The 27,057-nt window shown below is 35.9% G+C and overlaps 1 protein-coding gene across 2 annotated transcripts in view; it reads right to left on the reverse strand.

Annotated features, from left to right (window-relative positions):
• Nucleotides 1–3,642: 3,642 nt before the first annotated feature.
• MORF4L1 (mortality factor 4 like 1) overlaps nt 3,643–27,057 on the reverse strand; it is a 28,153-nt gene continuing 4,738 nt past the window's right edge. The window contains exons 2-13 of one of the 2 annotated variants that reach the window (XM_003413848.3): nt 26,455–26,501; nt 24,771–24,838; nt 21,599–21,715; nt 20,429–20,515; nt 19,542–19,622; nt 15,005–15,030; nt 14,455–14,543; nt 10,426–10,527; nt 8,475–8,563; nt 7,824–7,996; nt 7,467–7,551; nt 3,643–4,398 (exon numbers count right to left, since the gene is read on the reverse strand). In XM_003413848.3, the coding sequence (XP_003413896.1) occupies nt 4,314–4,398; nt 7,467–7,551; nt 7,824–7,996; nt 8,475–8,563; nt 10,426–10,527; nt 14,455–14,543; nt 15,005–15,030; nt 19,542–19,622; nt 20,429–20,515; nt 21,599–21,715; nt 24,771–24,838; nt 26,455–26,501 (1,049 nt within the window). In that variant the 3' untranslated portion in view covers nt 3,643–4,313. The remainder of the gene's footprint in view (nt 4,399–7,466; nt 7,552–7,823; nt 7,997–8,474; nt 8,564–10,425; nt 10,528–14,454; nt 14,544–15,004; nt 15,031–19,541; nt 19,623–20,428; nt 20,516–21,598; nt 21,716–24,770; nt 24,839–26,454; nt 26,502–27,057) is intronic. The other variant, XM_003413849.3, reaches the window with a different exon arrangement.

Here is a 27,057-nt window from a genome sequence, read left to right on the forward strand (position 1 = left end):
ACTGGGAGCAGTTTCACATTGTCAGTCTACTTATACTGTCCCAAAACAAGTCTTCCAGACTTAAAAAAAAAAAAAAAAAAAAATTATGTACCTTCCCAGAAAATAAGGTACTATTCTTGCATATATTGGTGTATTATTCTCCAACTTGGTTTTGTTCACTCAATGGCATGTGGCAGCAAGCCTAGAGGGAAGTAAAAAGAACTGGCTGAAACACAGCACAGTGAGGTGAAGAGGTTTGTGAGAGTTTGCACTTTAACCTCAGCTGGCTTTAGCTCTCCTGATTCAAATATTATCTAATTTAAGGACTGGCATGATTATTTTAAATAATTACTAGTGGCGGTGTGGACAACGAAATGAATGTGTGTGGGATGGGGACAGCAGCAGGTGTTGGACTAGAAAACTATTAAAAATACATACTAATAGACAAGAGGCAGATAGAAAAGAGAACAGAAGGTATTTGATAATTGGCTAGGACTTAGTGATTGAAGGAATGTGTGGTTGGTATTTATGCCTTGCTCTGCCACTTCTAGGAGCCCTGGCGGCACAGTGGTTAAGAAGCTGACTGCTAACCAACAGGTCACCAGCTACTCCTTGGAAACCCTAGGGGCAATTCTACTCTGTCCTATAGGGTCGTTATGAGTTGGAATCAGCTCGATAGCAAGGGGCTTTTTTTTTTTTTCTAAATCTGGTACTTCTTAGTTAAACAACACCGGACAAATTACTTACCTCTGAAACCTTGACTTCTCCTTGTAGAACAGATAATTCTTGGAAGGTTACTATAGGGAACAAGTAAGATGATAACTTAGCAAATCCTGTCACCTAACATACACTCCAAAAACAGCAGCCGCTATTAACAAATGCCCATAAAGACAGATGGCAGTTGTGGAGCTGCACGAGGTCATGCTCAGCCAAGTGAATAACAGGCTGAGGGGAAAGATACGCAGGATCTATGATTTTGAGGAAGTAATTTGAAAACCTTGAAAGTATCACAACTGATTAACAGGACAAACTGGGGGGGGGGGGGAGTGCCTAACACACAAACAAGGTACCAGTGCACTGATACAATCAAATGCCACAGACACACCAAGAAGGCTATTTCACCCAAGTATGACCTACCCCTGTAATTGTAAGCTACAACTTTACAAGTCTTTATTTCTCCATAAACATGTGTATATCGAGTTCTACTAAGAATGCAGCCAAAATGTTATATACTGTTTACCATTTACATGATTTATAAACACAATTAACATAATGCTTTGGAAACCAAGATTAAGACAGTTATGAACTTTTAAAAACCATTATTACTTATAAAGAACCCTGAACCTTTAGCTGAATTATAATAACAACAAGGAAATGGAGGCACAAATAGTCAGGAGAGTATTCAGCTGAGGCTCAAATGCACTGGTTAGTTTAATAAACACTGGGGAATGTAAATATCTGGGAATAAAGATCTTGGTTCTAAAAACTGTATTAAAACTAAAAATGGTTTTAGTAATATTAATACTGATCTGGTTACTTTTTGGCAAGCAATGAACTATAATGATCGGTTCAGGGTTATCCTGACATTTTACAGCTCAAGCTACTCTTAGGACTTGTGTGAGAGGTTCTGGAGACACTGAAAAATATTTTAATAGACTTAGTATCTGTCATGGATTGAATTATGCCCCCCAAAAATATGTGTCAACTTGGTTAGGCCATGATTTCCAGTACTGTGTGATTGTCCTTCATTCTGTGATTGCAATTTTATGTTAAAGAGGATTAGGGTGAGAATGTGGTAACATCCCTGATTCAATGTAAAGGGAGTTTCCCTGGCGTGTGGCCTACACCACCTTTTCTTACAAGATGAAAGGGAAGCAAGCAGAGAAGGGGACCTCATTTCCACCAACAAAGCAGCGCCAGGAGTGGAGCACGTCCTTTGGACTTGCGGTTCCTGCAAAGAAGCTCCTAGTCCACAGGAAGATTGAGAGAATAAAAGCCATCCACTTAATGTTGTTTCTGTTACAGCAGCACTAGACAACTAAGACAATATCCAGGAAGAATAATTTTCTCTTTAGTATCAATGCTCTATTCTAATCATGTATTTAAATTTTGAGGGAGTCTTACAAATAATTAACAAAATCCTGATTTTCAGGCTTTGTGTATCAACACTAAAATTTCTGAATACATAACCGAGGAAGTTTGTGAGACTAAAGCTATTTTCATACTATTAAGAAATCACTGGGAGTCCATGGGTGCTACAAACACTTAAGCGCTCTACTACTAGCCAAAAGGTGCACCTCAGAAGACAGGTCTGGTGATTTGCTTTCAAAAGGTCATAGCCTTGAAAACCCCAAGGAGCAGTTCTACTCTGCACACATGGGGTCGCCATGGGTCGGAATCAACTCAACTGCAACTAACGAACAACAAGAACAATAAAATCATTTGACTTTTTTTACATAGGAATACAGGTGGAGTTTTCTAGAAGTTACACGACGTGATCATCACTCTGATGGCTAATGGAATGTGTTAACGTGTTTTAAAGTATTTAATTTCTAAGATGGTAAAAACTGAAAAATTAATTATATAAACAGGGGCTCAATTTTTAACATAGTAAAAATAAAATGGTCAAACCGGAAAGATTTGAGTGGATCTCTTATAGGAAATGGCCTGTAAGATTTCAAATTAAGGTCCACTTACACAAATTAAAAATAGATGAACATACAAACACAATCTTGGCTTGGTAAAAATGCATCACTACTGTGATCAAAAATAGCACTGTGTAGGCACAGGGATACAGAAAAAAAAAAAAAAAAGACACCACCACCTCATCTTACTTAGATGGGGTGAACGTAAAAGCATTATCTGTAAATACTAAATAGCACCAGTGGTCAAGGGATGATGAGTATATTTAATCCTATAGGCAAACTAATAAAATCCAACAGTTAGAAGCTTCCAAACAACAGGAGTCCATAGTTGTACTACATCAGTATACACCTGTGACAAAAGGGGGAGAGGTAAATAAATGAAAAGCAAAGGACAAGTGTGCATAAAGAATGAGGAGGCTGGAAGAGTACTATGGCTAGGTACGTTTGGTTACCTCCAAATGCCGACAGCAAATTCTGCTGCCTCTTGGAGCTTATTTGCTCAGCCCCATCTGAACTCACTCTCCTTCTTTGTACTGCTATAGCTCTTGCCATCTGAACTTACCTATGCTTTGCATTTTTACTGTTAATAACTATTATAATCTCTACCCAAGTCCAGACCACTTTGGAACCTCTACCAAAAGGAAGAAATACTGTCCTTTACAAGTATTTTGCAGTACACTGTTGTTTTTACTTCATTTTTTAAAGGTAAACACCTTAAAATAAACAATTACTGACAGAAAGCAAGCTGTCACATAGGTAAAAACACCCCTAATGCCCCAAGTTATTAAGTTTAGGAAAACAGAGAAATAGTGTGTAAGCCTCTAGCTTCTTAGCTGAGAATTAAGACAGCAAACTGCCAGAACTGCTTTGGCTTAGAACTAGGTATTGAAGCCAAGTTTCTTATTTCATAAAGGCCAGAGCAGAAAACTCGACACTCACCTGAAAAATCACTGTCTCTAAATACAAGAATACACATTATAAAAGGTTTTTGTAATGCAGCCACACAAGCACATTACTCTTTGAAATTTAAAGAAAAAATTTATTGAGGATCTGAAAAACAATTCCTAAAAGATCAACTTGTCCAGAAATTGCAGCTACACAATGCATTGCGTCTATCATGTTAAAACGTGCATTAGACACAAATACAAAAACCATGAAACAAGCCACCATTCTTCAACAATCTGAGCAAGGATAAAATGCCTAAGGAACAACATAGATGACTTGCAAAGGATGGGCTCTTTAAGCACCATTAAAAAAAAAAAAAAAAAGAGCACAAATGGATGATGAGTGTGTTCAGTTATATACACTGAATTGAACCTTTGGCACTAGGAATCAGAGCATTTTGTCATATAGCATTAACACATATTATAAAAGTGCGTAGTGTCAAAGGAATAGAACCACCAGCATTCAAAAGCAGCTTTGTCAACTAGGCAATAAAACACTCTATAGCATGTCTCTCCGTTGTCCATCACTGAATACACTGGCAGCAATTTTGAAATGAAGAGAGAGAGAAAAAGAAAAGAAAAAAGGGGCTATAACCCCTTTTATTTTCTCTGTTTAAAATCAAACAGAAAACAAACATACATCAATTTTGTTATATGCTAACATTTTCAAAGTACATCATTTGTACAAGGACTAAGAACAAAAATGTGTTTACAGAGATCCAAATATAAGTGAGTGTCAGCAGCCTCACACAGCCTTCCGATGATACTCAGGAGGGGCCACTTCATAATCGCTGGCACTAAACAAAGTGGCAGAGTTCTTTGCCAGGTACCTGAAAATAAAATGTTATTCATTACAAAGATTAAGGAGAATCGTTATCTTGATCCAAACCTCTTCCCAGAGTGTGTGTATATATATATACACATATATATATACACACACATGCCACATAAAAAATGATTTCCTGAAATATACAAAAGCAATCATTACACCTCATGTAAAACCGTATTAATTATAACTGGGGTAAATAAGGTTATATACCTGATAACACTATCCACAGAGGAATAAAGTCCAGAGCTATTCCTCTTTATTTCAAAACAGAGGACAACAGACATGACATCAAAATACACGGTTGAGGTCCTTGGGTGGCACAAACAGTTCAGTGCTCAACTACTTGCTGAAAGGTTGATGGGTGAAACCCACCCACAGGCTCCTCAGAAGACAGGCTTGACAACTTCCTTCTGAAAGTCCACAGCTTTGAAAACCCTATGGAGCTGTTCTACTCTGCACACACGGGGGGCTGCCATGAATCTCAATGGCAACTAACACCATCCTTCTTCATAGAAAACATCATGACTCCTGCTTCCAGCCACTACACAGAGTTAAATCAGAATGCCAAGTTGAGCACCTCAACTACCCTTAAACAAAAAATTTACTGGGAGTATTATACTAATAGACTAACATCTGAGGTACTTTCCTTTAGCTCTCTGAAATCCTTAAATTTACAAGTAATTTCAAGTTTTAAACATGAAGTTAACACCATTAAAATCAAAGCATTTTAGAGCTGAAGGGGTTCTGAAATGTCAAGTAGTAATTTTAAGGAAATGGAGCTCTAGACAGGACATTTATCACTGGTAGACCAAGGACTAGACAGAATTTCTTTTAGATGCCGAGGCCCATGCTGCAGTTTAAAAATTTTTATTAAAAATTTACATGGCTATTTGTTAAGAAAATCCAAACAGAGAAATATATAAAGTAGCAACTGAGAAATCCAAACTTTGACCCCAATATCATGGCCAAAAAATCAGCATACTGTTAAGTATAGATTTCTAAACATTTTAACATGAATTCCATTAATTTCTGTCCACAAATGAGTGGAATCATACCATACCCCCTATTGCAGCTTGTTTTTTTTTTTTCCTTTGATTAACACAATATGGACATCTTTCGATAACAGTTTATTTATCCTTTTAATAGCTGCTTGGTTGTTTCAAATTCTTCACTGTTCATAATAAAGGATATTACCCATCAGTCTGAAGCTCCATTAAAAAATCATCTCTATGAACATTTAACTGCCTCCTTTGCCATGAGACCAGAACTGGATGGTGCCTAGCTACCATTACTGAACATTTTGATCAAAGATTCCATAGAAGAATCCTGATCAAAAAGGGGAAAATGCAGAATAGAATTTCAAATTCTCATGGACTCTAGGCTTTTTGGAGACACGGAGGGAGAATGAACCCCTGAAACTACTGCCCTGAGATAATCTTTAAACCTTAAACCAAAAACATCCCTTGAAGTCATCTTAAAACTGAACAGCAGTTTAAATAGTAAAAAAAAAAAAAAGTCTGCCTTGAGCACGTGCTCTTTAAGAACTATCTATATGGGATCAAAATGACAAGAGCAAATCAAAAGGTTCTCGAGATAGGAACCTTAAGGTACAGTGAGTTTATGTTAATGAGGAACAACTAAGAAAAAGAGGGTGAGAACGGGTGGACAACTCGAAGACTGTCATCAATGTCATTAAATTGTATGTGCAGACACAGCTGAATTGATGTTTGTTTTGCTGTGTATATTCTCAACAATAACAAAATAAGTAAAATTTAGGGGGGAAAAAAATCATCTATATGAGACCAAAAGGTCAACAATTCTCTAAAGCAAAGATGAGAAGATAAGGGGGCAAGGAAACTAGAGCACTGGAAATGAAACAACCAGGACGTAATGAAAGAGAATGCTGACACATTGCAAAAAAAAAAAATTAACAATTTGTATAGGAAACTGTCAAATGGGAACCTAATTTGCGGTGTTAACTTTCACCAAAAACACAATATTTAACAGAAAAGTCAAAAAATTTCTTCACTGTAACTCAAGCGTGCCTGAAAATTTAAGTATTTCTACAAAATAAGTTCCCAGAAATACAACTGTTCAAAGTACATCAAAAAGTTGTACCAACTACTCTCTGACAGTGATCAAATATTTTAAACCTTAGCCCATCTAACAAGATATATTTCACTGGTATTTTAATCAAAATGTTTAACAGTTTTAACGGTATGCTCTTTCTGTGAATTTCTGGTTCTATTCAAAATTGGTTTGTTCCTCTTTTTCTTATTAAGAAATCCCATGTATTAGCATATGTGTTAATGACTACACGTAACAAATATTCCCTCATCTTTTGACTTCTATTTAAAGTTTATTTTTAATCACAGATTTTTAACTTTTTACAGTCAAATGTATGAATCATTTCTGGTATTATTTGAGTACAGTTTTTAGAAAAGCCATTCTCACTACGAAATTGTATAAGTACATTTTTTTTCTTCAATTTTATTCACAGCTTCAATTTGTAGATTTAAAATTCTCACTCATCTAGAACTAAAATGTACGACATTCAGTGTGGATCTAACTTTGTTTTCTTCCAAATGACTAACCAGTTGTCCCTCATCATCTATTATATATAAACATTCCTTCTTTTTCCTCTGTTGCATTGATAAACCATTTCTAAAATTTCCATTGATTTGTACTTGTTTACAGTGTTCTACTGACCATCTATCTTCTCCTGTGTCAGTAGCACACTGTTTCACTTACTTTAGCTGCATTATGTTTCACTATTACCAAATCAAAAAAACCACACTCACTGCCATCCAGTCAATCCCAACTGACAGCAATCCTCTAAGACAGAGTAGAACTGTCCCACAAGGTTTCCAAGGAGCTGCTAGTGGATCTGAACTGCAGACCTTTTAGTTAGCAGCTGAGCTCATAACCACCACACCACCAGGGCTCCGTTTTGTTTACTTTAGTTGTACTGTGTTTCACTACATACAGCATCAATCTGCCCTATCTGAGAGTAAGTTTCAGTATCCTGTGTTAATCCATGTTTTTACTTTCAAGCATATGCAAACTTACTTTAGGAAATCATGAAGATAGTTGAGTAATAAAGCAAGGCTCTTCTCATCCAGAGGTGTATAGGCCAACATTGCTCCAATTCGTACTATTTAAACAGAAGATTTAAGTCAAAATTACATTCTAGCAGCACTTTAACCATATATTTTAATTTCATAAGAAAATATAACCACTAATTCCATTACAATATATAATCTGAAAAACTATACTTTTAAATAGATTTTGATAAAAAATTTTGAAGTTCTAACTGCAACAAAATCATGTTTCAGAAAACCTCTTATTCATTTTGATGAGAAAAAACTAAGATTACTAAAGGCCCAAAGGAAAAAAGTAAAATTTTATCTTCTAAAAGCACATTACCAAATAATCTCAGTAGATGTGGTGCTCCATACACCTGGGACATGGGTGCATCAGGGTGATCAGCGAGGATTTCAGCATACTGTGGTCTCTCGAATTTGTAGAGCAGCTGAGTGCCCAACATGACATTGAAGTATTCTTTTATCCCTGCCACAACTTCATTAACAGCATACTCCCTGATAAGTTAAAATAAAAAAAATTTAATTTCAAAGCTGGCCAATGAAAATATTCAACCAACACAAGGGTAAGGGATCAAGTTTAAGGTTGAACTAGGGACAATGAACCACTGCTGAGCTAGAATGGATTATTTTTAAAAGGGATTTAACAAGTTAAATAATGTTTCAAAAATATGCTAAACCAAGGGTCAGCAACTACACCCTCAAGTTAAGAGTGGTTTTTACATTTGCAAACAGTTATATAATTATCTACATAAAAGTCTCAAATTTGCCCTTGGGCCTGCAAAGCCTAAAATATCTGGCTCTGTAAGAAAATATTTGCCAGCCAACCTTTGTAACCAAACAAATGAAAATTCTATTTTGCTAATTTCTGACGGCATTAGTATTTTAGAGTGACTACAAGTTTCAGATGACTAATCTGGAAATAAAATATTTTAAAAATGCCTCTGAGACACTAAGAATGTATGTATATTCTTACTTATTATCTGTATTTCCTCGAGATTTCTTGTAATTTGCATAATCCTCTAGAATGGAATCCACATTCTTCTTGGCAGGAAGATAAAACAGCTATGAAAACAAAAGCACACTTGAATACAAATACTCTTCTTAAAGGAAAATTATACTGAAAAAGCTTTACAACAACAAAATAACACCTAATAATATTTAAATATAGACCAAAGGGACAACCCTGCCCAAAACGCAAGACAAGGCAGCAGGAAGGGGTGGGAAAGCTGGATGAATGGACCCAGGGAGCCCGGAGTGGGAAGGGCAAAGTGCCGATGCACTCCAGAGGACTGCAGCCAGTGCTGCAACACTGTCTGTAAATTCTGAATGAGAAACTCATTTGCACTATAAACTTTCACCTAAAGCACAATAAAATTTAAAAATAAGAAAAGGCAAAGCCTCTAAGTAGCATTGTCCAATACAAGTTTCTGCAAGGATGGAAAAGTTCTATATACAATCTGAAACAGGGTCCCTATTCACATGTGGCTATTCAGGACTTGAAACATGACTAATGCAACTGAGAAACTAAAACATTTAACTTTAATTACATAACCAAATGTGGCTAGTGGCCACCCTATTAGCACTGCTCTAAAGACTAGCCATCTGTTGGACACATACACACACAATCACTATATATGGAACATAAACTCACTGCAGTCAATTCCAACTCACAGCAACCCCGTAAGACAGAACTGCCCCACAAGTTTTCCAAGGTTGTTTAACCTTTCTCCCACAGAGCAGCTGGTAGATTCAAAATAACTTTTCGATTAGTAGCTGAGCACTTTAACCACTGTACCACAAGGGCTCCTCTCATATGGAACATAACCACATACGAATGTGCCTCCATGATACTATTAAGTCATATGATTATGTGCCAAGACACTATGCAAAGCATTTACATAAATTATCTCATTTCATTCTCACATCTATACTGAGGTAGGTATTATTATTCCACTAAACGTAGACACCAAAGCACTGAAGGACTGAAAACCTAGTCTAAGGTCACAGATAGTATGTGGCAGAACCAAGATTTATACCTTGGCAGTTTAGGTCCTGAGTCCAATAAGGATCCAAAGACCACGTATTGTATAAGACCAATGTCTCTAAATCTAATTCTTAAGCAGTCCATAATCTTAATCCCACCCATCCCATTTGTTAAAAGAAACTGGTTCATTTGTCCTATGTAATTTTTCATTCGATTTTGATGACCCTACCCTTGTAATGTTGAGCACATTCCTCCATGTCACTATCTTCTGTAAACTAGTAATTAAACCTAGGATGAGCCTGATTAGATTCAGGTTCTTTTTTGGGCCATGAATACCTCAGGAGAGGTGCTGTGTACTTCCCACTGCATCCCATTAGCTGGGACATCATGTATGGTTGTCCCATTTTCAGTGGTAATAAGATTCATCAGTGTGTTCATTCAGACCCTGTCAACATGATCTATCCACTAGAAAGTTCTTCAAAACCTTTCACCTGACGGGTTAGCAGTCATGATCATTACCTGTATTTACTACTTCATCAGAACTCATGAAACGATGATCATTCTTTTGGCATTTATTAGCCAGAATTCCGCTGTAAATGAAGAACCTGTTCTCATCGACTGTTACCCTGAAATCAACCCCTCCCTACAGGAAAGACAGAAAACACGTGCTTCTGTGCCTTTATCAATTTTCAGAATAATAAATCAGCAACTCATCTCCGTCTTTTCTGAGTATCTCTATAAACTCATGGATTTTTATGTATCTGCTGTTTTCTTCTCCAAGTCATTCTTATTGAGGGTCAAACTGTTCAGTTTCTGAATGGAAATAATATTTACTGGTCAAGCCTTAAAGTTCACGTCTACACAACACTTTTCTGAAATAACATTTTTTGGTAAGCCAAGAACATAGCTTACAAACTACAGCTTTCAAGTTACAAGTTACCTGTTTCTGCCTGGTAATTAAGTCCCAGTCATCAACAAGCCATGGTTTTAGTTCTTCAGGAATCTTTACTTTAACTTCAACTCTGTTCATGAATGTTTCCTCCTAAAGGAATTAAAAACTAAATTAGCAAGCTTTTTCTTGACTCTACAAGTCACTGGATGTCAATTCTTTAAAGTACTCAACCTTGCAGCCCGAATTGTCATTTCGAAAATCTCAAATGAAAAGACAATTTAGCTGCTGGGAGAAAAGAATCTTATACTGAACCAAAGTAGTTCACATTTAGTGCGTTTTCATGTGATGGCAAAAGACCTTTAATAAAATTCTTTAATATCTTTCCTCTTTTTGTGAAAGTAAGCACCCTGACTTGATATTTTCATATTTACCATTGATATCCAAATGACTGTCCCAAACATAACTATGTAAAAGCTGCATCTTGAATACATATAGTTGATGTTATGATGTTAGGTGCTGTCGAGTCGGTTCTGACTCATAGCAACCTATTACAACAGAAAGGAACACTGCCTGGTCCTGTGCCATTCTCACAATTGTTGGTATGTTTGAGCCCACTGTTGCAGCCACTGTGTCAATTCATCTCATTAGGGGTCTTCCACTTTTTCACTGACCCTTACTTTACCAAGCATGATGTCCTTTTCCAGGGACTGGTCCCACCTGATAACATGTCCAGAGTACGTGAGACAAAGTCTCGCCATCCTTGCATCTAAGGAGCATTCTGGCTGTACTTCTTCCAAAACAGATTTGTCTGTTCTTCTGCAAGTCCATGGTATATGCAATATTCTTTGTCAACAACGTAATTCAAAGACATCAATTCTTTAGTCTTCCTTATTTGTTGTCCAACTTATACATGCAGGAGGCAATTAAAAATACCATGGCTTGGGTCAGGCGCACCTTAGTCCTCAAAGCGACATCTTTGCTTTTGAAAACTGTAAAGATAAAGAGGTCTCTTGCAGCAGATTTGCCCAATGCAATACAGAGTTTGATTTGATTGCTGCTTCCACGGGTGTTGATTATGAATCCAAGTAAAACGAAACCCTTGACAACTTCAACGTTTAATCCGTTTATCGTGAATACTTAGCAGTAAGTAAGCGTACTGATTCCTGACTTAAGTCCTCAGTAGCTGCCCAAAGGTGCCTAATTTTCAGAACAGACCCGTTTTTTTGTTGTTTTTGGGGGGGGTGGGGGTGGGGGGGGGTTGCTGGGTTGCTGTTAAGAGTTTTTTCCCCCAAGTTTTATTTTGTTACTGTTGAGAATATACACAGTGAAAGTTTCTACATGCACAATTTAGTTACACTGATTACATTCTTCCAGTTGCGCAACCATTCTCACCCTTCTTTATCGTAAACTCACTGCCCCTAAGGTTCCTATCTAATCTTTTGAGTTTCTGTTGTCAATTTGATCTCATATAGTTCTTAAGAAACCATAATGCTCAAGGCAGACCTTTTTTTTTTTACTAGTTAAGCCAAAATACTGTTCGGTTTTAAAGAAGACTTCAGGGGATATTTTTGGTTTATGGTTTAAAGATTATCTCAGGGCAATAATTTCAGGGTTCATTCCCCCTCCATTATCTCCAGAAAGTCTACAGTCCATAAGAATTTGAAATTCTGTTCTGCATTTTACCCTTAATGACCTGGATTCTATGGAATCTTTGATCAAAATGCTCAGTAATGATAGCCAGGCACCATCTAGTTCTTCTGGTCTCATGGCAAAGAAGGCAGCTGTTCATGGAGGAAATTCACCAGACATTCCATATCCTCCTATTCCTGACTCTTTTTCTTCCTCTATTGCTCAAGATGACTAAAGACCAACTGTTGTGCCTTGGATGGCCAACTGCAAGCTTTTAAAGACCCCATGCACTATGCAACAAACTAGGAGGTAGAAAAGAAGCACTAAACACATTAGGCCAATTAACTGGGATGTCCCATGAAACCATGACTCTAAACCTCCAAACCAAGGAGCCAAATCCCATGAGGTGTTTGGCTGTACATAAACTGCCTTAGCAGCTACTCTTCTGTAATTGTTATAGTTATCACACAATTTTTGCCAATTTAGCTTTATACAGTATACAACTTATTTACAGCAATTTGAATAATCAGCTGTGCAATCCCACCCTTCATCAATGAGATTTTCTCATCACTATTAACCTTTTTCCCATTCCCTCATGACCCTGGTAACCACTAACAAACTTTGGTCTCTATAGTTAGCTTTTCTTGTTTTTTTATATTAAGTGAGGTCATACAATATTTGTCCTTTTGTGACTGACTTATTTTGTACAACATGTCTTCAAGCTTCATTCGTACTGTAGCATGTATCAAGACTTCATTTCTCCTAATGGCTGATTAGTATTGCACTGTATGTAGTTCCCCCTTATCCACGGGGGATATGTTCCAAGATCTCCCATGGATGCCTGAAACCACGGACAGTGCAGAACCCTATATATATTATCATTTGTCCTATACATACATACCTATGATGAAGTTTAATTTATAAATTATGCACAATAAGAGATTAGCAACTAACAATAAAATACAACAATTACAATATACTGTAATGAAAGTTATATAAATGACAGAGTCGGAGAGCATGAGATTTCATCATGCTACATACTCATTTAACATTTTCGAGCCTTGGCTGACAAGTAACAAACCACGAGTAAGGCCGCGAGCTACTGCACCACATTTTGTTTATTCATTAGCTGTTGAAGTGCATTTAGACTGGTTCCATCTTTTGGCTACTATGAATAGTGCTACAATGAACACTGGTGTACGAGTCTCTTTTTAAGTCTCTGCTTTCAAGTCTTTTGGGTATAATCCTAGGAGTGAAATTGCTGAGTCATACAGTAGGTCGATTTTTAGTTTTCTGAGGAACCACCAGATTGTTTTTCACAAGAGTTGTATGTACCATTTTGAATTCCCACCAGCAATGGGTAAGGGTTCCAGTTTCCCCATAGCCTCGGCAACATTTGTTACTGTTTTTTTTGTCTTGGTCATCCTAGTAGGAGTGAAAAGGTATCTCGTTGTGGTTTTGATTTGCAGCTCTCTGAAGGCTAATGACACTGAGCATCTTTTCATGTGTCCGGTGGCCATTTGAATGTCCTCTGGTGAAATACCTATTCAAGTGCTTTGCCCATTTTATGACTGGGTTATCTTCCTGCTGTTAAGTTGTCAGAGTTTTATATATATTTTGGTCACTAGATTCTTGTCAGATATATGGTTTCCAAAGATAATCTCCCAGTCGATAACTTGTCCTTTGACTTTGTCGGTAAAGTCTTGATGAACACACATTAATTTTTATGAGGTCTCATTTACTTAATCTTTTGCCCTCGTACTTTTATTACGGTATTAGGTAATCCATTGTTGAAAGCTAGGGTTGGCAGCATGGCCACTGCTTGTTTTCCTAAGAATTTTGTGATTTTAGTTTGCACATTAGGTCCTTAATCCATTTTGAATTTGCTCTTATGTATGTAAGGCACAGACCACTGTTTTTAAGCACACTGTTGCTTTCTAACTTCAGCTTCAGAAATGGAAACTATGTTAAATATTAAGACCCTATTTTTCAAATTCATAACTTGGGAATTTATAAATGTAACAATAATAAATCAGAAATAAGATACTTTATCACTTAGATAAGCTACTATACCCATACATAGATATGTGTAACTGGAAGGGTTCATGATTTTTTTTTATGGGTTTACTAAACCATTTGGGACTTACTAACCATTTAATGTGACCTTTTAATAAGTCTATCCAGTTTAACACCAAATAAATATTTGGTCTTTTATGTAAACACAAGCTTATGTAATAATGAAATGGGGGCAGGGTAATCTAGTGCTATCAGAGAAAAAATAGATGTATACAAACATAGCCTTTACCAAAAAATGGTAGTTTTAATTTCAGATGTTAACCATGCTATGCCTTGGGAATTAAAGTTCTAAGATTACCTTAGTGTGTTGTAACACATGGCTGAGACTAAAAATTCTTAACATGCAATTCAAAACCCTAAGGAAAAACTCACATTTTCAACAGTAGGATCTACCCGGGCCCTTTTCTTCCGAGGAGGCTGAGGAGTCTCACTGGTACTGCCACCATCTCCATTTCCAGGTGCTATAAAAAATCCAGAGAGGGTAGAGAACAGGGGAAATACTATTTAGCTAATTAAGAAACTCTTTAAGGAAAATAGTCTCTTGACCCACCTATCTTTCCACTACATAGATGTTACTCAGATCCAAGTTAAAGAATTAAAACCTCTACCAAACATTACAAAGCAACATTTAATAATATTACCATCTTCCATTTATTAAAAAATATTACCTTCTTAGGAGAAGTCATTAAGACTCAAGAAAACGAAAGGAAATGCTTACAAGTTTCTCCATGGTAAAAAGAACATCAGTTAGGTCTCCACCACTAATTACCTAACTGACCATCTTATAACAACACTGCTGGGAAACTAATATTTATGATCATCAATATCATGCTCTAATCTTTATAATTTTTTTAATTTAACAGTAATATAAAAATCTAAATGTTATAAAGGTAAAATAAATTTTAAGAAAAAATATTCTTACTTTTCTGTTTATTCTTTTTTGTTTTCCTGAAAGGAGGGGAGAAAAAGAGAAATATGAATAATTATTGCTTTTAAAGCTGCCTTTGTCTCAATTCTCTGTTACCAGGTTTCAGTTCGTGAGAAATATTGTCTTGCATAAGATAAGGCAATAAATACATAGTTTCCAGCTTTACTGATAGTTGATTAAATTCAAATTCACACTTCTTCCATATAATAGAAAAATAAACCAAGTGCCCTCCAGGAGACTTCCTTCTGGGGTTATTTAATTCATTCTTAGTTCTACCAAAAAAAAATTAAGTTCCACGGTGCAGAACTCAAATTCACGTAAAAACACCAGACTCAACAGTCTGAGACTGGAGGAACCCCAGAAGACATGGCCCCCGGACTCCGTGTTCACCCAGAACACCCAGAACTAAAACTATTCCCAAAGCCAACCCTTCGGACAAAGATTAGTCTGGAGTATAAAACACAATACTCGTGAAGAGTGTGGTTCTTAGTTCAAAGGAGATACAAAGACTAATTTGGGCAGCTCCTGTCCAGAGGCAGGATGAGAAGGCAGAAAAGGGGTAGGAGCTGGATGAATGAACACAGGAAATCCAGGGTGGAAAGGAGGAGTGTGCTGTCACATTGTAGGGATTGCAACTAGGGCCACATAACAATATGTGTATAAATTTTTGTATAAGAAATTAACTTGTGCTGTAAATTTTCACCTAAAGCACAATAAATAAAAAATAATAATTAAGTTCTGAAAGTTAAAATATGTTTTCCCCATTACTTTAACACCAGCATAGTTCAATTTTAAATTTGTACATTCTTTAAGGCTAATCTGGTTCAAATTGTTTCATCTTATCTCTTTTCTAAACTATATTCTCTCCTCTTCAATACCACACACTCTATTCTCCCACATCTAAGGGCAGACAAAACTGTCATCTCCTTACTCTTGGTTACCTCTTATAGCAACTTAATTCATGTCCATTTATATGGTGCCAAATGGAAAACTACTAATTTTGCCTTTTGACATTCAGTATTTCTGCAACACAGTCATGAATAACTTAAAGTCCATGATATGTTCTGCAAAACAGGACATTATATTATCTGGACATCCTGCTAACACCATGTTATACATAGTCAGTCCCTGGATTACAAGTGAGTTCCATTCCTAAACCTGTCTTTAAGTTGAACTTGTACATTAAGTCGTCGCAAGAGTTAGGTACAGTTTGTACCTAATGTCGGCTAGTCAAATGTCTATCTTAGTATACAGTATATAAAGTACCCTTCTATGAATAAAAAAACATTAATACAGTAACAATGTTTTGATGCACATCACAAAGTAGTGCCTTTTGTTATTACGAACCACTGCACGTACACCGAAATTTTAATAGACTTCATAGGGGTTAGTTCGTAACGGCAGATTGTACATCCCAGGGACTACCTGTACTTAAAAAAGCTATATGGAATACTGTTGTGTATCAATATTGACTAAAGAGTCAGGACACTACACAGAGTACTTTATTTCAGCCTAACGTATTTGGCAAGGTAATATATGGGTTAAGTAGGTTAATACTGTAACTGTATTATAACCCTAGGGGACCACAGATGTATAGGTGATCCGACACTGCCTGAAAGGACATTGTGCAGCACATAACGGTACAAGGAAAAAAGTTTACAAAGCCCCTGACTGTGGATTACTTCTGGTATGGCATGCCGAAAAACCTTCATACTTTTACTTTTCCATAGCTTTAAATAATATTTATAAATGTTATTAACTATAATCATTCAATTTGGGGTTCACTTCACAACTTAGAGTCGCTATGAGTCAGAATCAACTTGATGGCATCGGGTTTGGTTTAGTTTAGGTTTATAAATCAAACTAATTTAATAATACAAAAAAACTTAGCCATCTGAAGCACAGGCTTTTTTCTTGCCTCTCCCTTCTGCTGACACTATTAATTAAACATGCAAGCTAGTTTCTCAAACTGTGCAATAGGTTTTATACAATAAGCTGATGTTCAGTCTGTATTTCTATTTCTAAATGTCAATGATTAAATGTTATACTTAAAACGTAAGCTGGTAGATGCAATCTACTTCAAAGAATGACTGAAGTCCTAAGTCACCCATTCAGTGCCAACAAAATTCACGTGTATTCACTAGTAGTTTAGAAATAATAAATACACATTAAGAACCTAAACTTCAACAAAGTCAAGGTAAGCCTGGTTCATATGCTTTCTAATGAGACGCATTTATGCATGTTCAGAATAACAGAGTGACTACCAAACACTAAACAGAGTAGAGTAACTGAACATTAAAATCACACCGAAACCTCAAAGAAATATGAAAGAACAAAGAACTAAAAAAAAAAAAAAAAAATTCACCAGATTTAGACTACTCAATATTTTCACTTTAAAATAGACCTCCTATTCTACCAGGGAGCCATAGTGGCACAGCGGTTAAGAGCTTGGCTGCTAATAACCAAAAGGCTGGCAGTTCAAATCCACCAGCCGCTCCCTGGAAACCCTATGGGGCAGTTCTACTCTGTCCCACAGGGTCAGAGGAACAGGTGTTTTTTTGTCTTCTACCAGGGAATAAACCCATACCAAACAAGCCAAAACCACTGCCATGGAGTCGATTCCGACTCACGGCAACCCTACAGGACAGCACAGAACTGCCCGATAAGAGTTTCCAAGGAGCACCTGGCAGATGTGAACTGCCGACCCTTTTTAGGTCAGCAGCCATAGCACTTAACCACTAAGCCACCAGGGTTTCTGAATAACAGCAGTACTTAAAATTACATGACGACCTCTAGCATTTACACTGCAGCCTTATCAAAATACCACTTTTCTCACTAAAAGGAGGGCTCCCCAGGGGCGTTATCAGATTCCATGTCTCAGGCAGGAAACAACAAGATGAGCCTGGAAACTTTTGTCATACCTACTAGCGAGAAAGACCCCAGAGGCTCAGGATCCTTCAGAAGACTCAGGAGCCAATTTGAAAAAGCTCCCACTGTTAAAGGATGGGAAATTGGAGCTTCACTTCATATTTAACTTTATCATTACTTTTCTAGTAGAAACCGCACAAAACACTTTACATTCAAACATAAATAACTTTTAAGCATACTGCCACCTAGGTTAGACTTCTATACCACCTTGTAGTACACAGCAATTAGAAACAAATATGTTACTTCATTAATAAAATCCATCATGGTTTTTCTATGAGAAAATTACTTCCCTGTTAAGGCTTATTTGCTATTAAATCTGAGGGAATACTACCACTTTTCCTAAAAAAGCAGACCATGGAAATGTTACTACTTAAAACAAACCAAGGTTATGAACAGTCCTCAAATATTAACACACCCAATCTCTGCCAAATCAATGAATTATTTCCTCACCAAAAAAGGTAAAGGATCTTCAAATACTTCAAATTGCAAAATTAACTTCATCACCAACACCTTACATTTAAGTAAAAAAAGTCAAATCGGTAACTCTAATGTAAATATTTAATTACTTTAACAAGCACAAGACCACCTACCTCAAGCTTCTTTAAAAGTAATTATTTTTCTAAATAATTCTTTTAATAAGTTATGGCCTTTAAGTTCTTTTCTTACATTATTTGTATTTATTAAAGACTATTTATTAAGCAATGGTACCATTTATACATCTGCTTTCAGGTACGTAAGCTTTAGGCACACATGACGTGCACACACGACTTCCATACCCTAGGCTTTACTATTGAGATGTTCTAAAGTCTAAAGAGTTCAGCCACAAGTAGGATCTGGGGGTGGGGGTTTACGTGAACCCTTAACATCTCACATATCCTCACCATCCGTCTGTGGTGTGGTGAAATTAGCATATATCTCCCACTACTGAAAAAAGCAAACCATCTCAAAACTTGTGTCCACATGATAATTCAATAGTATCTTTGAAAGAAACGTATTACATGCACATACATTTGCACATACGACTTAAAAAGGAAAACTTAAGAATACGTATTCTCGGAATTGTGGCCCCCCAAAATGTGTTGTAAACCCTAACCCCTATACCTGCAGTTTAATCCCATTTGGGAATGGGTTTTCTTTGTTATGTAAATGAGATAATGTCAGCATAGGGTATGCCTTGAGTCAATCTCTTTTGAGACATAAAATTGTTTAAACAAGCAAGCAAGCAAGCAGAGATGGGGGAAGATAGATGCCACGCCACAAGAAGGGAACCAAGGAATCAAAGCTGAACAGACAAGTACTTTCCCCAAAAGCCAATAGAGAAAGAAAGCCTTCCCCTAAAGGCAGCACCCTGTTCAGACTTCTAGCCTCCTAAACTATGAAAAAAGTTTGTTAAAACCAAAAAAATTTAAAAAAACAGAATATGTATTCTCAATGACTTTAAATGATACATACTCAAGAATGGTTTTCTGACATTTTTTCAAGATCCAACAATGCTCCCAAAATTTCCATTTTCAATAAACTCTAACACGTGATAATGCGTATCAGATATGGATTTCACTTATAAAGCAATATGCAGTATTAAAATAAAGATTGAGCTTCTTACACTTCAACATTTTTCTGTTGCAGGCCTGATGTCTTCTTTCCTGGGGCAGCCCCTCTCATCTTCCCCTCTGCATACTGCTCCCTTCGAAAATAATTTTAATAAAATCATCATAAAATTAATATTTATTTAGAAAAATAAATTGTATTCTCTTGATCTGATCTAGAAATCTGTACTCAAATTGCGGTTGATGAAAAATCTGTAAACTTAAGGTGGCCGTTTTAACATTCCCAAGTCTATGCACATTCTAGTACAAAATTTTTAACAAGAGATAATTTACAAAACTCTAGAAAAGAAGAATAAAGGCCTAAAATTTGACTCTTCTATAACCACCAAATTAAACACTGTAAAAGGTGCAATTACAATAGGCTGTGTCTCATATAATTTTTGTTCTAGAATACATTAATTCCAAAGTTTTATAAGTTTTAATCGATCCTATTTTATCTTTACAATTTTCTTGATACACATTTCAGCTTTGAAATTTAAAGAAAAACACTTACCCCACAGACCATACAGTCTTTCAAGGTTCCTTTTCTCAATGTGTTATCAGAGCTGAAGAAAATGGGAGCCCCCTTCCCGCTTTGTTTTGTTTTGTTTCCCCTAACAACCAACTGTACCTTCTACAGCTCAAGAGAAAAAAGACACAACAATGCGCTTACAGCTATAGCAATTTCTCACAGCATCTGGCTCCCTGTTTCTAGTCCTAATACTTGATGACAGGTATGCTACTTCTTTAACTAGGAAAGGTTTGTCTAAGCCATCACACAGCAACTGACAGGAGTCAAGAATCATTTTATAAGGATGCAACTAACATGATTTCATCATTCATTCTATGTCTGAAAACTAATTTACAGGTATTTCCTCATATTCGTTTTGCAAAACAAACTTACTGATTGGCTTTTTGAAGTTCCCTCTGTTTCTGCAGATTCGTGTCCACATATTTGAGTACTCTGCTTTCGGGAACCCATTCATCCCAGCTAAGAAAGAGAAAGTTAAAATATCATTCAAAAATATTTTCATCACTACTACTCAGATGCCAATCATTTTTTAGAGATCCAAGAGGCAAGACTTTGGATTTCTCCGAAATTATTTGATGAAATGGTACTAAAAATTTCACTGTCAACTAAAATGACCATCTAACGAAAGTCTGTCTTGTAAAAAAGGAAAATCTCGTATTCCCAGAAACAGCATTCCAAATCTAAACTGCCAATGAGTTCAAAAACAGAAATGTTCAAATCATTTTTAGGAATGGCATTAACAGTATGGTAATTAATTTAACAGAAGAATCCCTAAACCATCAGCCTTACAGAACGAAAACATTATCTTAAAAGAATTTTAATTGCCAAAAGTGAAGCACAAAAGTCCGTAATAAACTGATTTTTTTAAAAGACTAAAGCTAATTGTCTAGTTAGCTCTGTGGCATAGAAAAATTACATTACATTCTTTGTGCCTTGGTTTCATCACCTGTAAAATGGGGATATAACATTACCTATTCTTATAGTATCGTCATGAGAACTAAATAATACATATAAAACACGTGAGTACCTAACACATATTAAGTAAACATTGAAGGTTATGTCAGAAACATATCAGAAGGCCTACAACACTCAAACACCCTCTATACTGACTCACTAGGTATGTAAATTAAAGTATTACAATGGTTTATCACACTATACAATTTTAAGTCTTTATTCACTCACAAATGAATATACTAACTTCCAAGGCTGACCAGAAAGCTTGTTAGAACCCATGCCCTTAAAATACTTAGTTGCCCAAGTATTTTGGCACTACTAAAAGCTCCTTCAAAACAAGATATTTCATGGTTTGTTTGTTTAGGGGGTATTTCTTAGGGAATGCTCAACTTTTCGTGCAAAGTAAACCTTTTCTCCTGCTGATGGAGCTCCTTTAGTGACACAATCAGATGTAGCCTCAAAGCAACCTTTTAATGATTTCCCACCTTTGACCTCTTATATAAGATAGCCAAAAGGAAAAAAAAAAATTAAGATAAAAAGCAATCTTCAATATAATTTCCTAGAGAAAACTTTAAAACATGCATTTACCTAGAGGTCAGGAGGGGGTGGTGTACTGAGGGGGCTCCTTCAGGAACAGGAAAAAGGGCTACAATATCCTCACGTGTCTTCAAAGTTTTTTCAGAGCGCCTGGGCCTCACAGCACTTCTGATACAGACAGCATAGTACAAAGTAATCTCAGTAACTAGGTGCAGAATTTAGCTTAACCTTTATTAAGATTTACTTACAAATGGAATATTTAAATGTCTGTGTCAACAAATGCCAATTTTTTTTTGAAAATTTAGAAATAATACCTACTGTACTTTTGAAAAAAGTATACATATTAACTAAAGTCTAAGAAAATTCAAATTTGGGGTTTGAGCTTTTGTTGTATGGTTTTTTTGGTATAATTGTTTAAAATAAGGTATTCTAAAAACCAACATTTTAAAATGAAGATCTCATTTATATATCTACTTGCATCTATTCCAATTCCCTTTAAACCAAAGGGAGCTAGCCAATTTTTGTTAACTATCATGAGGTTCCATTTCAGAACCTTACAAGTTCCCCCTCTGATCTGAAACCTCATTAAATGTTTCCAAATACAACTAAACACCCTGAACAAAAGACCAAATCACTGCTATAGTTTCCTTTACGTGTCAGGAGCTTGAAATCCTTGCTAAACCAAAGGAAAAGGAAATGACAACATCCTTTGTTCTGAGAAACAACACTATTAGAGGTATGTAACACAAGGCCCAGAAAAATTTTTTATTGGTCAAGCATAAAAAAAATTTTCCTAAATTTCCAAAAGTAGCTTGTGACCAGTTCCCAAGGTCACAACGATCCATGGGAACTATTTACAGAGCACTAAATAAAATCACAACAGTTATCTGAACAACTCCTCCCTCTTTCAAATTTGGTTTATTTAACAGCTTCTTCTCTGAATACTTAAGTTCAGTTTTTTCAAAATTACATATATTTATTTACATACCAAGTCAATCACAAAAGATATCTTTAGTAAATTATTCCTCAATACATCTACAAAGATATTAATGAACATCTCTAACATTCAGTGCCATTCTTCCTGATTCTTTTTCCAAAGAGAAAACTGAATCTATATAAACTCATCAATCACGTGTGTCACTGAACAATAGCACCAAAGGAAAGATATTTATTTTGAACCTATAAAAATAGAAAATGTTAAGTATTTGGTATTTTCACAATTTCTGACAAATTACAAATATCCCTTAAAATCCAGTCTTTGAGCTATACATACCTACATATAATTTTATACAAAATACCTATTATATATGAAAGAGTTAAGCACAAAAACTGTTGACTTAAGGCGAAATTCTAACAAAAATAATTCTTTAAAAATGGGCTTGGGGGGGCAGGCCCATCCCATGAATGTGTTGCGTTTTTTTTTTTTTTTTGCTATCCTGTTTAGACTTTACTTAACCTTCCCATTAACAATATACATAAATAAGGTGTTTTGTATCCTGAAGAGAAATGAGATTCTCATTATAACTTAAAATATACTCTCAGCTTTTTCTGGATATTGACAGGATACCAGTATGTAAAATATAAGTCTAACAAAAGATTGAAATACAGTTTTAACATTTAACAGGGAAGAGAAAGCTATGAAACATTCTAGGAAATAACAAGATGAATTTTCCTGGATATCAGAATGAATTTAGCATCAATACTAAAATCACATTTAAAACCACAGTTTATATCTAAAAGACCATTTTCACCATTATTTTTCCAATTTCTCAAAAGCCCGTGGGGGTTACTTTGAGTTACTGGTATTGCCTATTATTAATTAGAAATAATTTATTCCTCATAACTGGAAAAAAAAAAGTTGTCAAAATATGCTTCTACACATTTTAGCATTCCACTTTTCTATGACTAATGAGCCCTGGTGGCAAAATGGTTAAAAGCTTGGCTGCTAACCAAAAGGTCAGCAGTTCAAGTCTACCAGCCACTCTTTGGAAACCCTATGGGGCAGTTCTATTCTGTCCTATAGGGTCCTTGTGAGATGGAATTGACTCAAAGGCAAGGCGTACGACTAATGCAAATTAAGCCTGAGATTTCTTCTTGGCTAGACGCACTTGTACGTGAAAAAAAAAAAATCCCTAACAAAGAAATAAAATTAAGTACGTTAGTCACCTGTATAGCACTATATGAAATAAGACCAAAGTCATATGGTCAGTAAATTTCATAGAGAAAACTTCCTTCCATGGCAACGGAGTAGTCATCAAATCATATGGCACTGCTCACATGGTGAACCAAGTACCAGAGCATGGCTCAAGTGACACAAAGCCTTAAAAACTACTAGAAAACAACTAATAAAAGCTATATTACTGGCAGTGCTACCTTTAAAAGATAGAAGACCATTAATAAAAGTAATTTAGAACCTTTCATAGTAAAAATTATAGGGTACTCAATTACGGACACCAAAAACGAGGCCTGGGTAAATTACTGATGTGGTAATTATGGGCCATAAAGATAAAAACTCATCACTGAGAAGCAGCTCCACTGGCTGGGATATTCTAGAATGTGTTCCATCTATACCCATGCCCACTCCTGGGAACAGACTAATATATCACTGCCAAAAAAAGTTAACTCCTGGGCGTGGAAAATTAGGTTTTGTAATTAAATTTCTTTATTTGTTGTAAATCATATGCTAAAAAGTGAGCTACATGAAAGCACTTTCTGTTAACATTTAATTACATTTCCAAAGTTCAGAAAAAGGGCTTGATAAATTCTATCATTACTCCCAAATTAGGCAACCTTCTTCCTTTTCCTAGGCAGAAAAATTCAACCAGTTTGAGTATAACTGCTTGAAATAACGTATACAGTCACTGAGTTTGTATCAATCAAGGCAGAGAATTCATGCTGGCCGAAAACATGCCATGGTAGTACTGTGTAATAATCTGTGAGCGGAGCATGCTGATCTGTCACTCATCATTCAACCAGGATAGCTGGTTTGTTGGACATAACAACACAAAAAACAGTTCAAAGAATCAAGTACATTTAAAATAAAATGGCTCTGAGTAACTAATCAGTATTACAGTTTCATTATACTACGAATGGTTCATCTTTTTTCCACTATATACCGTATTAAAACTGCATAAGAATTAAAATGCATGTGCTTGTGTCAGTCTGACACAAATTACCCTGTAAACCATAAATATAATATTGCTTTTAAAGATCTAATACTCACTTTTTATTCCAACCACTGTAATGTATAAAGTATTTCACTTGTTTGTCCTTTATGGCAACCTTTACACACTGAAATGAAGAAGAAAAAATTCACTTAGAAATAAAACTTAAAAAAAAAAAAAAAGACTACCTACAAGATTTTAAAAGTATTCAATCTTTCATATTCTCTAGACTTAAAACTCCTTCTGGTGGCAAAAATGAAAACAACAAAATGTGACTCTCTAAAACACTAAGAGCTATAAAACTTTTCAAATTAGTCACAGAAGGCCCAACAAAACTGAAGCATCATAAGAATAAAAGGTCAACCTAAGCCTCAGCTAAATGAAAGCTATGTGTGTTTACTTTCTCAAAGGCTAGCTAAAGAGGAAAGCATTTAAACTATATTATAAAAAGATTCCCATTAGCTTATGAAAGACAATAAACTGACATGTTGCAGAAAATGAACTTAAACAACTAGCAAAGTAAGGGATTAAAAACATTCTTAAAAAGAGCTGAACAAGTAAGAATGAATTATTAGAGGAAACCATTAACAAGTCGTGATTATGTGGTTATGGGTTTAAAAGTCATTATCAGAGGCAAACCAAAATAGTTCTACTCCAAGAGCCATTTAAAAATTGTTCATGGAAGTGCTCTGCTACCAGAGAAAAACCTACCAGTTTAGAGAGTCTGCTGGAAGTAGATACAACAAAAATAACACTCAGGGATTTAAATGACCGACAGGACTCATAAATCTACTTATAATTTCGTAAGTACTTTTTAAACATTTATACACACATACACACTTCAAGTTCCTGATCATCTCTAACTCTAAATTCAGCCATTTCAGAAATTTACCACATCTATGTGTTTAAAGTACAAGTGAAAACAGTTATTTGGTCACACACTGTCCGACACTTTATAAATAAACGATTATTTTCACAGACGTACTGTTCTGTATTTTTACAACTGGTTTATTTTAAAAATTGTGTTAATAGTCAAGTCTTAAATATTTCAGCTAAAAAGGTTACCAGAAACAAAATACTACAAACTTTGGAATGTATTATCCTGTTTATTTTTGGCTAAAGGAGCTCTGAAGGATTCAAATTTTGTCAGACAAATCAACAAATAATCAAAAGTTAAATGTACTCATTTTTAATGTTACCCTTTACCTTTAACCTAATACAATTAGCTCAGTGCTTATGGGGCATATTACATTTGCACATAAAATTAACTTTGGCGCTATTTTCTCACAAGTCACCAACTATGTTATTAACTCCCACAACCAACCAATCTTCTATCACTCCCCTCCACTGCTCCTTGCAGCCACTTGGCCTTCACCAGATCAGCAAGATGAATGGTAAGGTCAGAAAATAGTAGCAATGCTTTATTTGACCCACGCCTGGTAGCGCAGTGGTTAAGTGCCTGGCTGCTAACCAAAAGGCTGGCAGTTCAAATCCAGCAGCCTTTCCTTGGAAACCCTATGAGACAGTTCTACTCTGTCCTAGAGGGCCACTATGAATTCAGAATCGACTCTACAGCAACAGGTTTGGTTTGGTTTAAGCGAGCAGTGATAAACCCAGGAAAACAAAAGGAAAAAGGGCAACTCTTTTGCAGAAGCGACGAAACACACTGAAATTTGTATTAAAAAGTCAGATCTACGCAGACGTCATTTTGGCCAACTTCTCAAAGGAAAACAGGTTTCCTACCTTTGCTTCATAAAGAAGAGGCCCATGAAAGCATAGCACTCGCTCACCTGCAAAAGTGAAAAAAGTACAGGGTTAAATGCAAGTCTCCTTTATATGAAGATTTACATGTTAGAGACATCAGACTTATGTATTCCTAGTTGTTGGCTATGGATAAATCAATACTTCAGCTGATATAACCAACAAAAAACATTTTACTACAATGCTGATCTATTCAAAATCAAGCCATCTATCACCTGATTGGAAACCCTGGTGGCGTAGTGGTTAAGTGCTACAGCTCCTAACCAAAAGGTCGGCAGTTCAAATCCGCCAGGCGCTCCTTGGAAACACTATGGGGCAGTTCCACTCTGTCCTATGGGGTCGCTATGAGTCAGAAATGACTCGACGGCAGTGGGTTTGGTTTTGGTTTTTATCACCTGATAAGCAAATAAAATCTACTGCAGCTACCTGCTTGGCAGGGTTTGTGTTTGTCTTTTTTTTTGCTTATTAAAAAAATTTTTTTTCAAATACTTTTCCCCGTGTTTTTCCAGTTTGGGACCTTATCCTCCACCTAAATACTTCCAACCCCTTTACTGATTAAATTGAGTAAAATATTCTATACATTAA

Source organism: Loxodonta africana, chromosome 13 (assembly GCF_030014295.1).
Source record: "Loxodonta africana isolate mLoxAfr1 chromosome 13, mLoxAfr1.hap2, whole genome shotgun sequence".
Lineage (NCBI taxonomy): Eukaryota > Metazoa > Chordata > Mammalia > Proboscidea > Elephantidae > Loxodonta > Loxodonta africana.